General features: G+C 56.3%; 1 protein-coding gene across 2 annotated transcripts; it reads left to right on the top strand.

Moving 5' to 3' along the window:
* Nucleotides 1-2,355: 2,355 nt before the first annotated feature.
* FLYWCH2 (FLYWCH family member 2) lies at nucleotides 2,356-11,634 on the top strand. 2 transcript variants are annotated; one of them, XM_045993661.1, is made up of 3 exons: nucleotides 2,356-2,604; nucleotides 8,554-9,000; nucleotides 10,478-11,634. In XM_045993661.1, exons 2-3 carry the CDS (start codon nucleotides 8,670-8,672, stop codon nucleotides 10,579-10,581), a joined length of 435 nt encoding a protein of 144 aa, XP_045849617.1. In that variant the 5' UTR covers nucleotides 2,356-2,604; nucleotides 8,554-8,669; the 3' UTR covers nucleotides 10,582-11,634. The 2 variants fall into 2 exon arrangements, with proteins under 2 accessions (XP_045849617.1, XP_045849618.1); XM_045993662.1 differs by lacking the exon at nucleotides 2,356-2,604 and adding an exon at nucleotides 8,064-8,168.
* The last annotated feature ends 1,447 nt before the right edge of the window (nucleotides 11,635-13,081 follow it).

The following is a 13,081-nucleotide window of genomic DNA, read 5'->3' as shown; positions in this document are numbered from 1 at the left end:
CATGGTCTCAGGGTCCGGGGATCACTGGGGAGCCTGCTTCTCCCTCTCCCACTTCCCCTGCTGTATTCCCTACCTCGCGGTGTCTCTCTCTGTCAAATAAATAAAGTCTTTTGAAAAGGAATTTTATTTATTTATTTGAGAGAGAGAGCACGAGATGGGGGAAGGTCAGAAGGAGAAGCCGACTCCCCACTGAGTGGGGAGCCCCCCAGTGCACACTGATCCTGGGACTCTGGGATCATGGGCCCAAGGCAGTCCCCAACTTACTGGGCCACCCAGGTACCCTTCCAAGCTTTTGTTTTGTTTGGTTTTTAAAGTTTACTTATTTAAGTAATCTCTACCCCCAACTGTGCAGCTCTCAGGACCCTGAAATGCAGTCACAGGTCCCTCCACTTAGCCAGCCAGGTGCCTCCAATTCAGTGATCTTCCGTGTATGCTCAAGGCTGTGCGGCCGTCACCATTATTTAATTCCAAAACATTTTCATCACACCAGAATGGAAGTCCACACCCATTAACAGTCCGTGAGTCCCTTCAACCCGCCCCAGCCCCAGGCAACCACTAATACACTTCGTGTCTAGATGGAGTTACCCATTGTGGACATTTCATGTCAGTGGAATCAGGCAAGATTTGTCCTTTGGCTGAATGACACTGCACGGCGGGCACAGACATCTGTTTATCATTCATCATTCGACTCACTTCACATTTGCTTCACTGTTATTTATAAATAATTCAAAAAAGCCTGGTGGCTAAATCCCTGTCACTTCGGAGTAGCTCAAGGAGCGACACTGCGATGAAATGAAGTCGGACGTCTAAACAGGAGGTCCTTTGGGGCACCTGGGTGGCTCAGTGGGTTAAAGCCTCTGCCTCCAGCTCAGGTCATGATCCCAGATTCTTGGGATCGAGCCCCGCATGGGGCTCTCTGCTCGCTGGGGAGCCTGCTTCCTCCTCTCTCTCTGTCTGCCTCTCTGCCTACTTGTGATCTCTGCCTGTCAAATAAATGAATAAAATCTTTAAATAAATAAAATCTTTAAAAAAGAAAAAAAAACAAGAGGTCCTTCAATTATTCCATAATTATTCAATTATTCCGGTGACGAACAGAATAGCCCCGTGCCCCTGTGCACGCGACCTAAGACACCCCATGCCACGTCGGCCGGGGGTCGGCAGGGGGCGCGCGCGACCCGCAGGCCGCAGTCCCGGAGCCTCCCCAGCGGAACGAGGGCGCCCCGGCTCCCATCTGCCTTCCGCAGCGCTGGGCGTAGGCGCTCGAGCCCCGAGGGTTCCTGCGTAAACACCTGCAGCGCCCCCTCCCCCGGGTCGCATCTCCCCGTCGCACGCACCACCTGGGACAGCCCACGCAACAGCCCTGCCCTCACTGTTCCCACTGCTGCTCGCCCGCTGCCCCCGACACAAGCTCTAGCGCACCCGAGCAGGGGGCTCTGTGAATTTGGGTCCCTGAGACGTCCCTGTGGATCTGGGGCTGGTGGAGAACAGAGAGGGGCCGGGAGTCGGAGGACCGGCCGGCCCCACGGGACCCGCACCTGCACCTGCCGGGAGCCGGGGGCTGGGGTCCTTCCAGCAGCAGCTGTAGGGCAACAGCAGGGAGGCGCAGGGGCGGGGGTGTCAGGGCAGCGGGGGGTTCTGGAGAGGGGCATGGTCTTCGCTCCGCAGAGGCTGAGGTCGCGCAGCCGGAAGACGGCGGGCTCCGGCCCGGTGAAGGGGAGCGGGCGGATCGAGGGGTCCCCGGGGGGCTGGGAAGGGTCGCGGTGAGCAGAGGGCCCTGGGCGCCTTGCGGGGTGGAGGCGGGGGCGTCCCCGCACCTGGAGTCGGTGAGGGGCCACCTGGCGGCAGTTGAGCTGATGCTGAGGCCGCCCAGGCCGCCTCCCGCCAAGAGTCCAGGAAAGCAGCTCCGCGCTGTAGCCTGGGTCCCCACCGCACTAGGTGGTCGGAGAAGGACAGGCGTCCGGCGCCGGTGGGCTGTGGGTGGGGCTGGACCTGTGGGCGAGGGAGGAGGGGCTGGACCGAAGGGCAAGGGAGGGGCTGGTGGGCGAGGGAGGGACCGGTGGTGAGGATGCTGCGTCAAGGATGTTGGGCTGAGCGCAGCCAGCGGTTTCACTGAGCATGACAGTCTGCGCTCGCTCAGGCAAGACAGGCGCGATCGAGGCCTTTAAACTAAAGCTCTGATTTCCTTCGCCGCTAGCAGGCGTCAAACCCCGGGAGAATCCCGGGGTCTCAGTCAAAGCCTCCCTCTGATGCTGGGAGAGCCCCGCCCAGCGCTGGATTCCAGGCCTGCCGCTCGCTGGCGCTCCGCCCCCGGGCGCTGCCGTCCAATCCCGGGTTGCTCCCGCCCCCTTCGCGAGCCGTGACCCCGCCCTCGCACGCGGATTGGTCAGGGCGCCAATTCGGCTCCGCGCGGCGAAGACCCGGAGCAGCGAAATTCGCCCAAGGAATGCCCCCGCCCAGCCCTGCTGCGCATGCTCGCTCGGTGACCCCAGCTTGAGGTGACGGCTGGAACCGAGGCGTGTCCCCAAGCAGGAGGCTGCGGGACCTGCTGCGGTTCGGTCGCCGGAGAGGGAGGGCTCTGCTGCCGCCGCCGTCCAGCCGTGTCCGGTGAGGACGGGCCCCAGCTGGCCAGGGAGGGTCCCAGGTTCCATGGCGTGCCCGGCCCTCCCGGGGGTCCCCAGGGCTGCTGATGCTGGGAGGGGGTCACCCAGCTCTGCGTCCGGGAGCTCAGGCCGCCTCCTTCCTCCTGGCTCTTCCTTCCCCCATCCCACCCCACTCCGGACTGAGCCCTGACGCCCCCAGTCAAGGGTGCCAGCCCTGGTCCGCCTTTCCTTGACCACACCCAGCCCTGCCCCCACTCCCAGCAGCCACCGTCAGCCTCGTCCCACTCTGGCAGTTGGAGTTGTGAGATATTGAGGCGGGGGGGACCCCCCGGAGGCTTGCTGACGAGGTGTTGGTACTAACCGTGGAGGAGGGGCCCTTTGGGTGCCACACGGACAGGTCTGATGACACATTACAATGTGTGAGGAGTACAGCTACCCGAGGGCCAGGGCGCTGAGGGGAAGGAGGGGGCATTACCTGAAATTCCCACTGTGGGCAGGGTCTCCCCTGTGTGCCACAGACTAGCAGCCCTTGACCTTTTTGGGATCACTGCTGCCTTGAGACTCTCCCTGTAAGGATGTGTACTGGAGCACCTGAGTGGTCGCATCAGCTCACCAGCGGCCCAGTCACAGACAGTCCTCTGGGAGCCGCGTGGGACAGCGATGATCTGGGGCACAGCTGCCGGCATCCCCAGGAGTTGGCTAACAGCATCCCCTTGCCTCCTGCTATTCAGAACCCTTGCCAAATTCGCCACTGTTCCCACGATACATGGGCAACCAGCCGGGAGAGGGTAAGATTTGTTGTGGTGAGGACGCAGATGCCGGTGGATGTTGGTGGCATCTTCCTCCCGTATGTGTGGAGGTGCTTCTCTTGAGCCCTCGTCAGTGGCCAGGCAGGGTTCACGCCTTCCAGAGCCTCAGGAACAAGGGATCGGACTTTGTATGAGTTACCTATTGCTGCTGTAACAAATAATCTCAAATTTAGTGGCCTTAAGTGACACAGCTTTGTTTTTTTTTTTAAGATTTTATTTATTTATTTGACAGACGGACATCACAAGTAGGCAGACAAGCAGGCAGAGAGAGGAGGAAGCAGGGTCCCCGCTGAGCAGAGAGCCCGATGTGGGGCTCGATCCCAGGACCCTGAGATCATGACCTGAGCTGAAGGCAGAGGCCTTAACCCACTGAGCCACTCAGGTGCCCCAGTGACACAGCTTTGTAACAGTCTTATAGTTCCAGAGGTCTGAAGTCTGACGTGGGTCTCATGGGGTCAAAACGAGGTACCTGTTGAGCTGTGTCCCTTCCCGGAAGCTCCAGGAGAGACAATGTGCTTCTTCGTCTTCCTCCTCCTGGACACCTCAGGAGGAAGCCTGCCACTCCCCCCTCCCTCCTCCTTCAAAGCCCGCACCATCCAGGCTTTCTGACCCTGCTTCCATCCTGCTTTCTCCTTCTCTCTTCTGCCTTCCTCTTGTATTTTTTAGGACCCTTGTGATTGGACCAACCATGACCCACCAGGGTCATCCAAGCTGCTCTCCTGCTTCAGTAACTCTCATGCCATCTGAAGACTTTGCCCTGTAGGTTCCAGGGATTAGGACCATTAAGCCATGATTCTGCTTCCCAGTGTCTCAGGGCCTCCTGCCAGTTCCTAACGTTGTATGATTTGAGATTCACACTGAGCCATCTTGACACTTCTGGTTCGGCTTTGTGCAGACCCATGTCAGGACATCGGGTTAGAATGAGTGAGTGACTGGAGGTCAATGGTGATTTCAAACCATGGGATTTCACAGTTAGAGGGAGGGTGTCAAGTGAGGGGAGTGCACTATTAATACCTTTGCTCTTTTTAATTCATTTCTACATCGCTTTTTTTTTAAAAAATATTTTATTTATTTATTTGACAGAGAGAAATCAGAAGTAGGCAGAGAGGCAGGCAGAGAGAGAGAGAGGACGAAGCAGGCTCCCTGCCGAGCAGAGAGCCCGACGTGGGACTCGATCCCAGGACCCTGAGATCATGACCTGAGCTGAAGGCAGAGGCTTTAACCCACTGAGCCACCCAGGCGCCCCTCTACATCGCTTTTAAAAAATTCTGTTAATTTGGGGTGCCTGGGTGGCTCAGTTGGTTAAGCGTCCAACTCTGAATCTCAGCTCAGGTCATGATCTCAGGGTTGTGACCCCCGTGTTTTATTTTTACTTTATTTTCTTATTAAAAACAAAATAATTCTGTTCCTTCAGGGAGCTTTCACTGAGTGAAATTTAGCTTTCAAAAAATATATATTAGGCTTAAAATAGATACCTTTCAGGTCTTCCCTCCACACCTAGAAAATTGCTAGAAGGATGACTCCAGAAAAGAGGCTGATCCAGCCAGAAGGACATGTCTACTGTTCATGGAGAGATGGACGAAAGTTCAACCCATGAACTAGCAATTACAGACTTCCCACGAGAAGGACCTATGGCTCTTGAAGTATCAGAGCCAAATGGGGTATTGGTTAAAAAAAAAAAAATGTGGGTTCTCAAGCCCATCTCCAGACACCTCGAGTCGGGGTGGCGGGGGGAGTGGTTCCAGAGTGTGCATTTGTCCCAAGAACCCCAGTGATCCTTAGGTATGGTGAAGCTGGGGGACCACTGGTTGTAGACTTCATTTCCCTTTTTCCTAATACCTAACAGTTTGATGGAGCTAATTCACATCCTGTGGAGCTCCCTCTCTCACCAGGTACAATTCAGCCGCTTTTGATGTATTCATAAAGCTGCGCAATCATCATCACAGTCAGTTTTAGAAGACGCTATCCCTGCTGGCCGCCTCTCCTCGTTCTCCTGCTCCCCCCTGCCCCCAGCCCACCACACAGCTACTGTCTCCAAGGACGGATAGTTCCACTCTACGGATTGTCTGGTCTGTGGGTCATTTTATGTACATGGAATCCTACGCTACATGGTCTTTAATGACTGGCCTCTTTGACTCAGCATAATCTGAGTTCACCCATGTAGCATAATTTTTTTTTAAAGATTTTATTTATTCATTTGACAGACAGAGATCACAAGTAGGCAGAGAAGCAGGCAGAGAGAGAGGAAGGGAAGCAGGCTCCCCGCTGAGCAGAGAGCCCGATGCGGGGCTCGATCCCAGGATCCTGAGACCATGACCTGAGCCGAAGGCAGAGGCTTTAACCCACGGAGCCACCCAGGCGCCACGTAGCATAATTTTTTTTAATTGCCGAACAATATTCGATTGTATGGATAGGCCATCTTTTATCCACTCAGGTGTTGATGGGTAATTGAATTGTTTCCACTTTTTAGTGACAGTGACTAATACTGCTGTGAACATTCATATACAACTTTTTTAAAGATTATTTATTTATTTATTAGCGAGAGAGCACAAGCAGGGGGAGTAGGAGAGGAAGAGGGGCTCTCTGCTGAGCCTGGAGCCCGATGTGGGACTTGATCCCAGAACCCTGGGTTCATGACCTGAGCCAAAGGTAGACACTTAACCAACTGAGCCACCCAGGTACCCCTAACAAACTGTTTTCTTTTTTTAAGATTTTATTTATTTATTTGACAGAGAGAGATCACAAGTAGGCAGAGAGGCAGGCAGAGAGAGAGAAAGAAGGAAACAGGCTCCCTGCTGAGCAGAGAGCCCAATGCGGGGCTCGATCCCAGGACCCTGAGATCATGACCTGAGCTGAAGGCAGCGGCTTAACTCACTGAACCACCCAGACGCCCCAACAAACTTTTTTTTTAAGATTTTATTTATTTCAGAGAGAGAGGGGGAGTGCAGGGGGGAGGGGCAGAAGGAGACTGAGAGGGAATTCCAAGCAGACTCTGCTCTGAGCACAGAGCCTGATGTGGGGCTTGATCTCACGATCCCGAGATCATAACCCCAGCCAAAATCAGGAGCCAGACGCTTAAATAACTGCACCACCCAGGCGCCCCTCCTGGACAGGTGTTTATGTGGACACTTGATTCTGGTTCCCTTACGCATGTACTTGGAGTGGAATTGTGGGGTCACATGCTAACTCTGTGCTCAGTGTTTTGAGGAGCCGCTGACATCCCCACCGTTAGAGTAAGAGGCTTCTAGGTTCCCCTCATCCAAACCAACACTTGTTTTGTCTGGTGTGTGTGTGTGTGTGTTCGTTTTATTATGTCCATCCTGGTGGTGTGGCACGGTATGTCCCAGTGGTTTTACCCGGTGTCCCTCTAATGACTAACGACGTTGAGCATCGCGTATGCTTACTGGCCGTTTGTATTTCTTCTTCGGAGAAAGGATTATTCAGCGCTTCTGCCCATTTTTAAATTGGTTTATTGGTCTTTTTGTTATTGAGTTGTAAGAGTTCTTCATAAATCCACATAAAATTCCCTCATCAGAAACAGGAGTTGCAAAAATTCTTTCCCACTCTGTGGGCTGTCTTGAGCCTCTGGATGGTGTCCTCCCAGGAAAGTGTTAAATTTCGGTGGGGTCCGGTTTATCTCTTTCTTCTTTGGGCGCATGTACTTTCCATGTCATGTTGAAGAAAGCTTCGCCTGACTTAAGGTCATGACAATTTACTCCTCTCTCTCCTTTTTATCCTTAAGAGTATTTTAAAGTTCATGTTTGTATATGGTGTGAGGAAGGGGTCCAGCGCTACGGGCTTGCATCCCCAGGTCCAGGGGGAGCCTGCAAGCCGGAAGATTGGGCTGGCTCCGGAAGATGTGCCCTGAAGTCGATCTGTGTGTGGGTTGGGTCGGACGGCCTGGGCTGGGGCTTCCGCCATCAACTTTTCTGCCCAGAGCGGCTCTAGCAGGGAAGGCCTTGGCGGTGTCTTTTCTGCGGCTGGTCCCCACGTTCCTCCAAGACTGCTATGTCACACTGGGGGACAGGATGGGCAGGGCAGGGAAGGACTGTGCTGGGGAAGCAGAGATTGGCTTGTCCCAGGGCTGAACTGGGGGGCTGGGGACAAGAGGGATACAGAGACACTGATCCCAGGGGAGCCTTGGTCAGGTGACCCGTTACTGGGCGGATTTCCTTGCGGGCTCACCCACTGCGGGGGCGGGTCTCCCTGTCTGTCACAGCCCAAGAGGTCTCTGCTTTTACGTCTAGTGGCCAAGGGACTGGGGATGAGGGCTTGCAGGGGACAAGACACCCTAATCCCTCTTTGGCATCGCAGCCTGACTCTTCTCACAGATGGGGACTTGGAAAACTTCGGAAATCGGGGCATAGCCCCCTCAGGCCATGTGTGTTGGGAAGGGCCCCAGGAAACAGCGAGGACCGTAAACCGGGTTGATAAACTGGGTCGGGGTCAGGTAGGTATCTGTGAGCCTTGCCGTTGCCTGGGTGCCGAAAAGGGCAGGGGAGATGCCTGCTAAGGAAGAGGTCTTGTTTCTGGGCTAACACTGTACGCTGAGAAAGACCCTGCCATCTGCCCACCACTCAGGTGCCCCCACCAGACAAAAGTCCACTCCAAGCTGCCCTGCCAGGGCCCCTGTAATACGTCCTTTCTGCTTCTCCAGTCCAGAAGCCAGGGGTCCTGGAGTGACTGTGGATTCTCTGCACATCTCTACTGCCCTGTCCCCTCCCAGCTGAGGCAGCGCCAGCCCCTCCTCAGGCACAAGGTCACTGCCCTCCGGGAGTCCCGGCATCTCCCGAATGCTGTTGGTCCAGGGCCTTTGGCCCGGTCTGGGGGACAGATCAGGTTGTGAGTCCAAAGAGTCCCGCCTCTTGGAGCCAGACGTCCCCTTTGTGGTCTGTAGAGCGACCGTGGGTGCCCGGCTCGGTCTTCCTGTGACACAGTGTCAGGAGGAGGGACACCAGGTGTCGTGAGAGGGTCCGGGACCTGAGCTCATGACCCGCGTGCTGGTCTCTGAGGTTTGGTGCTCAGGAAGGCCAGTTACCGTCATCCTGGACGAGGCACACCAGGTCCTGTGCGGGGTCAGGCTCTGGAACCCCCTCGACCCGACTCCTGGCTCTGCGCTTCATGGATTTTGCCTCCTTCCTTAGGACAGAGCCCGTGGACTGCCAGGTTCCCGAGCAGGGAGGAGGAGGAGGAGGAGGAGGAAGAGAACTCCATCTGCTGAGTCCTGAGCGTAGCCGCAGGGACGACCCATCATCCCAGAATGCCCCTGCCGGAGCCCAGCGAGCAAGAGGGTGAGAGTGTGAAGTCTGGCCAGGAGCCGTCCCCAGAGTCCTCTCAACCAAGCACAGACGTCGTCCCTGCTGCACCCAGGAAGCCCAGAAAGTTCTCCAAACTGGTCCTGCTGACGGCCTCTAAGGACAGTGCCAAGGTGGCAGGGGCCAAGCGCAAAGGAGTGCACTGCGTCATGTCTCTGGGGGTGCCCGCCCCTGCCACCCTCGCCAGAGCCCTCCTCAAGATCCATCCTGAGGCTCAGAGGGCCATCGAGGCGCCCCCCCCGGAGCCTGAGCAGAAGCGCAGCAAGCAGGACACAGGTGAGGCCCCGGGCCGTCATAGCGCGCTCGGTGTGAGGAAGACCGCCCGGGACTGGAAGTCCCCCGACACCTGGGAGCCTGGGGTCCGGAGGCCGGGCTGGCTCTGGACGGTGTGCACCTGCTGTCCATGCTACACCTCAGTGTAGGGCCTCCGTGTCTGTAGGCCTCCACGCATGTGTGTCTGTGTGTGGATTGGCCCTGGAGGGTGAGCTTGTGTGTGGGTCCTGGGCCTGTTTCTGTCCATTCTGCTCTTGTGTGTCTATGTGTTTGTGTGTCTCTGAGGCCCCAGCGGGCCCCCCACGCCCCACCCGGCTTGCTGCAGAATGCGTTCTTTGAGCGTGGGGTCCTGAGGGGCGCTTATGGGAGGGAATGCCCAGTGGCTGGGGAAGAGATGAGCTGGTTTCTTCCCAGCTGGAAGTGGGGTCTGCTGGGCCCTGAGGAGACGGTGACATAAAACCACCATTTGCTGCCTGTGAACAGGTGGCCCCCTTGGAGCCAGCCAGGGCGCTCAGCCGGGGCAGTGCAGGGGGCCCCACACGCTGATGGAAGGGTAGGAGTGAGTGGTCTGAAGTCTTAGGGGAGGGAGCACCACGGCTTCCCCTGGAGTTTCGGGGGACCCAAGGGAGCCCTCAGCTTCCCTCAACTGCTAGATGGGAGCTACGCTCAAGGAGTCGGGGGACCCCATCCCCTCAGAGCTGGAGGCCCTGCCGCAGCCGTCCAGCTCACCCTTCAGTGTTCTGCTGGCCCATCCCGCGCCCAGTGCACCCTCGCGCCCACCCGCTGCCTCCCACCAGTCCCAGGGGTGGAGGGAGTGTGCCCCAGGATCTGTGGGGAGGCGGGGCTCACAGAGCTAAGTCACCACTCTGAGGCCGCCAGCTGGTCACAGCAGAGGGTGAAGCAGGGAGCATCAGGCCAGAGCCTGTTCTTCTCCCGGAGCTTGGGGGTGGGCCATCCCCTGGTCCCTTCCACTCCGTCTCAGACCTCTGCACGCTTCTCAGATCTCCTGGGCTCTTGGACCACGTGGGCCCCACCCATCCACCAATACCCCCTTGGCAGGAATTAAAAGGAAGCCACCCGTCCTCAGCCAGAGGGCTGGAGGGCAGAGCAAGGACTCCGTTTCAGCCCCACAGACTCCCCTAGACAGGTGCTCTTGGGCAGTGAACAGCCCCGTCAGCCTGTCGCCCTGCGTCTCCCTCCAGGCCTGGTCCCCAGACCTTCCCACCTCTCACACCATTCCAGGCCAGGTGGTAGCTTTCTTGTTCTCAGCCCGGATCTGGCCCAAAGTTCCCTGGAAATGACTTTAACAGCCTCTTTGTCCCTGGCCTGGTGGCCATGGGGAGCAGGTCTCTGAAAGTCAGCCCGTAGCATCCCACAACGTCCCCCGGCTGGGCTGAGAGCTTCAGGCCCTGGGTTGCCCCCGCCCACCCCGCTGCCCTTTTTCTTGGACACCAGCCTGACCCACTCCCTTCTCTTCCAGACGGAAAAGAAGATGGAAGGTTGGCAGGGCAGTCCGCCCCCAGGACCGAGGTGGTGGGGGAGGAGCCCACCGCAGACGCCGTCATGCCCAGCACGCTCCTGTGACTCTGACAAACTCAGGTCTGCCCTTACTGGGTCAGTGAACTTGGCTGTGACTTCCGCTGGGGACCCGGTTGCAACGGATTTTCACTCTCAGACATTGTGTAATATTTTCCAAATCAAGCATAAATTACTTTTATAAACAGAAAAACAAACAAACAAACAAAACCTCAAAAAGGATCAAAGAAGCTATATGCGAGGTCCCATTACGGACAGGTTTTAAACCTTCTGTGGTCCTTTGAGACCCCACTTGCAACCCCAGCAGCCCTCCCAGGGCCCTTTCCCAGGACCCCAGCCCCTCCCTCTGGAGAGCCATCGCTGGCCCAGAGACTACGTCGGGTCTCTGAGTTTTCTCCTTCCTGCTGCTCCTGGCCTGAAAGGGGGACAGTGGGACCCCCAGGCCTGAGCCCCTGGGCAGGCTATCTGGCCTCTCCCTGATCATCCCTCCCAGGCCTGTTTCCAGGAGGCTTCAGCCTGCTGGTGCCGGATCATCAGGAGGCTCACCTCCTCCAGGAAGCCCACCTGACAGCTTCCCCCACCCCTCATGGGGGCCTGTGTTTTATGGCTGCCCGGGCTTCTCCTGGGGAGGGTGTGGGCCTGCAGTATGGCAGGCAGATCCCGACAGAAGTGTATGATCCCCCTACCATGTTCCTTCTGGGTGTTTTGGGGGCTGAGATTCCTGGGCACCTGAGCCCCTCCCCTCCATTCACCTTGGGAGTCACCCCTGGAGGCCCCCCAACAGGAAAGGCTTTGTTCAGCCTCCTTCACCTCGTGTGGTCTTCGTTTTGTGAAAACTGCCATCAGGCAAAGGAAAAGACAGATTACTTCTAAAAAGTTGAGACCAGAGGCCTTACGTTTTTGAACATCATTTTCCCGAATTTAGCCTGTATGGATGGACCCCTCTTAGGCAAAGGGAGTTCCTCAGCCCCCTCCTGGCCCAGCTCCTGGCTTTGTTATCCCTCTGTCCCTCCAGCGTGGTTGTTACATTTATATTATGTAACCAGTGTTTGAAACGTTCCTTTGTCTTCATTTGATATTTAAATAGATTCCCGCTCCTCACCACATTTCTCCTTTCCTGGGGCTCTGGGTCATCCCCTTGGTGGGCTGGTGGTCAGTTGGCCAGAACAACGGAGGAGTTGGTGGTGGGGCGCCCCCTGGAGGCAGAATGAAGAAGGCGTTGGTGGGGGGACGGGGCTGGCCAGGGACAACTTGGTGCGGCTGGGCCTGCTGTCCCTACTGTCCTGGCCCCTGGCAGGACCTGGTGGGCAGTGGCTCTGGGTCTGGGGGCTTGGAGCCCATAGGGAGGATTCCAGGCTCATGATGGGGAGTGGGAGGCTGGGGAAGGATTTACACAGATGAAGGACAGGGTTAGTCTCATTTTACAAAGCACCGTGAAGGGAATCGACTGGAAACGTCCAACATGGGCTCTGAAAGGCTGGCAAGGAGGCCACCACAGCCTTAAGGGAGAGGAGATAGGGGAGGTCGTGGTGCTGGCAAGACCTGACACTGGGTCAGTGACCGGTTGTCGCATCTGGGAGGAACAGTGTCAGCAATCAGGAGGAGAGTTGATGTGTTCCTGTGAAGAGTGGTTCCCTCAGATGTTAGAGCAGAAGATCCTCAGAGGTCACAGAGTGGCGTAAGCGCGGGTCTTTGCACTGTGGGGGGGGTCTTCATTATAGAATGAAGGCGGCTCTCAGTCAAGAGTCGGTGCGCCTGTGAGGCTCCGTCTGTTCCGCTCAGGTCATGATCTCAGGGCGGTGAGACGGAGCCCCACTGGGTGTGGAGTGTGCTTAAGATTCTTTCCCTCTACCCCCCCTTCTCCTCCCCTTCCCTTTAAAAAAAAAAAAAAAAGGTGAATAGGATGACTATACACTTCCTCCCAAACATAATTTATTGGTCTTCAAGCTGAAAAAAAAAAAAGGGGGGGGGATTCATGTTCATTGAAATAAATACATACTGATTATGAAATATATGTTACAGATATCCCCAGTAACTCGTCTAGATATAAGTCTGTAATATTTTTCTTTTCTTTTCTTTTATTTGACAGAGAGAGAGATCACAAGTAGGCAGAGAGTCAGGCAGAGAGAGAGGAGGAAGCAGGCTCCCCGCGGAGCAGAGAGCCCGACACGGGGCTTGATCCCAGGACTCTGAGATCATGACCTGAGCCTAAGGCAGCGACTCAATCCACTGAGCCACCCAGGCGCCCCTATTTTTCTTTTTTTTAAAGATTTTATTTATTTCTTTGACACAGAGAAGTCACAAGCAGGCGGGGCAGGGTGAGGAAGCAGGCTCCCTCCTGAGCAGAGAACCCATGTGGGGCTCCATCCCAGGACCCTGAGATCATGACCTGAGCCGAAGGCAGAGGCTCAACCCACTGAGCCACCCAGGCGCCCCTATGATATTTTTCATATTCAGAAAACTGGGATGATCCAGGTCATTTTCTCTTAATCCATTACGAACGTGTTTCCAACCCGGTTTTACGGACTGCAGCACGCCGCTACGGGGA

This window comes from Meles meles, chromosome 21, assembly GCF_922984935.1.
Source record: "Meles meles chromosome 21, mMelMel3.1 paternal haplotype, whole genome shotgun sequence".
NCBI lineage: Eukaryota > Metazoa > Chordata > Mammalia > Carnivora > Mustelidae > Meles > Meles meles.
The sequence above is the reverse complement of the archived record's forward strand: the minus strand, read 5'-3'. Positions and strand labels throughout refer to the sequence as shown.

Bases quoted from the DNA above. Each gene is read 5' to 3' on its own strand.
- FLYWCH2 (XM_045993661.1), top strand. From the start codon at position 8,670: ATGCCCCTGCCGGAGCCCAGCGAGCAAGAGGGTGAGAGTGTGAAGTCT. The intron at 9,001-10,477 runs GTGAGGCCCCGG...CTTCTCTTCCAG, and splicing joins GCGCAGCAAGCAGGACACAG to ACGGAAAAGAAGATGGAAGG.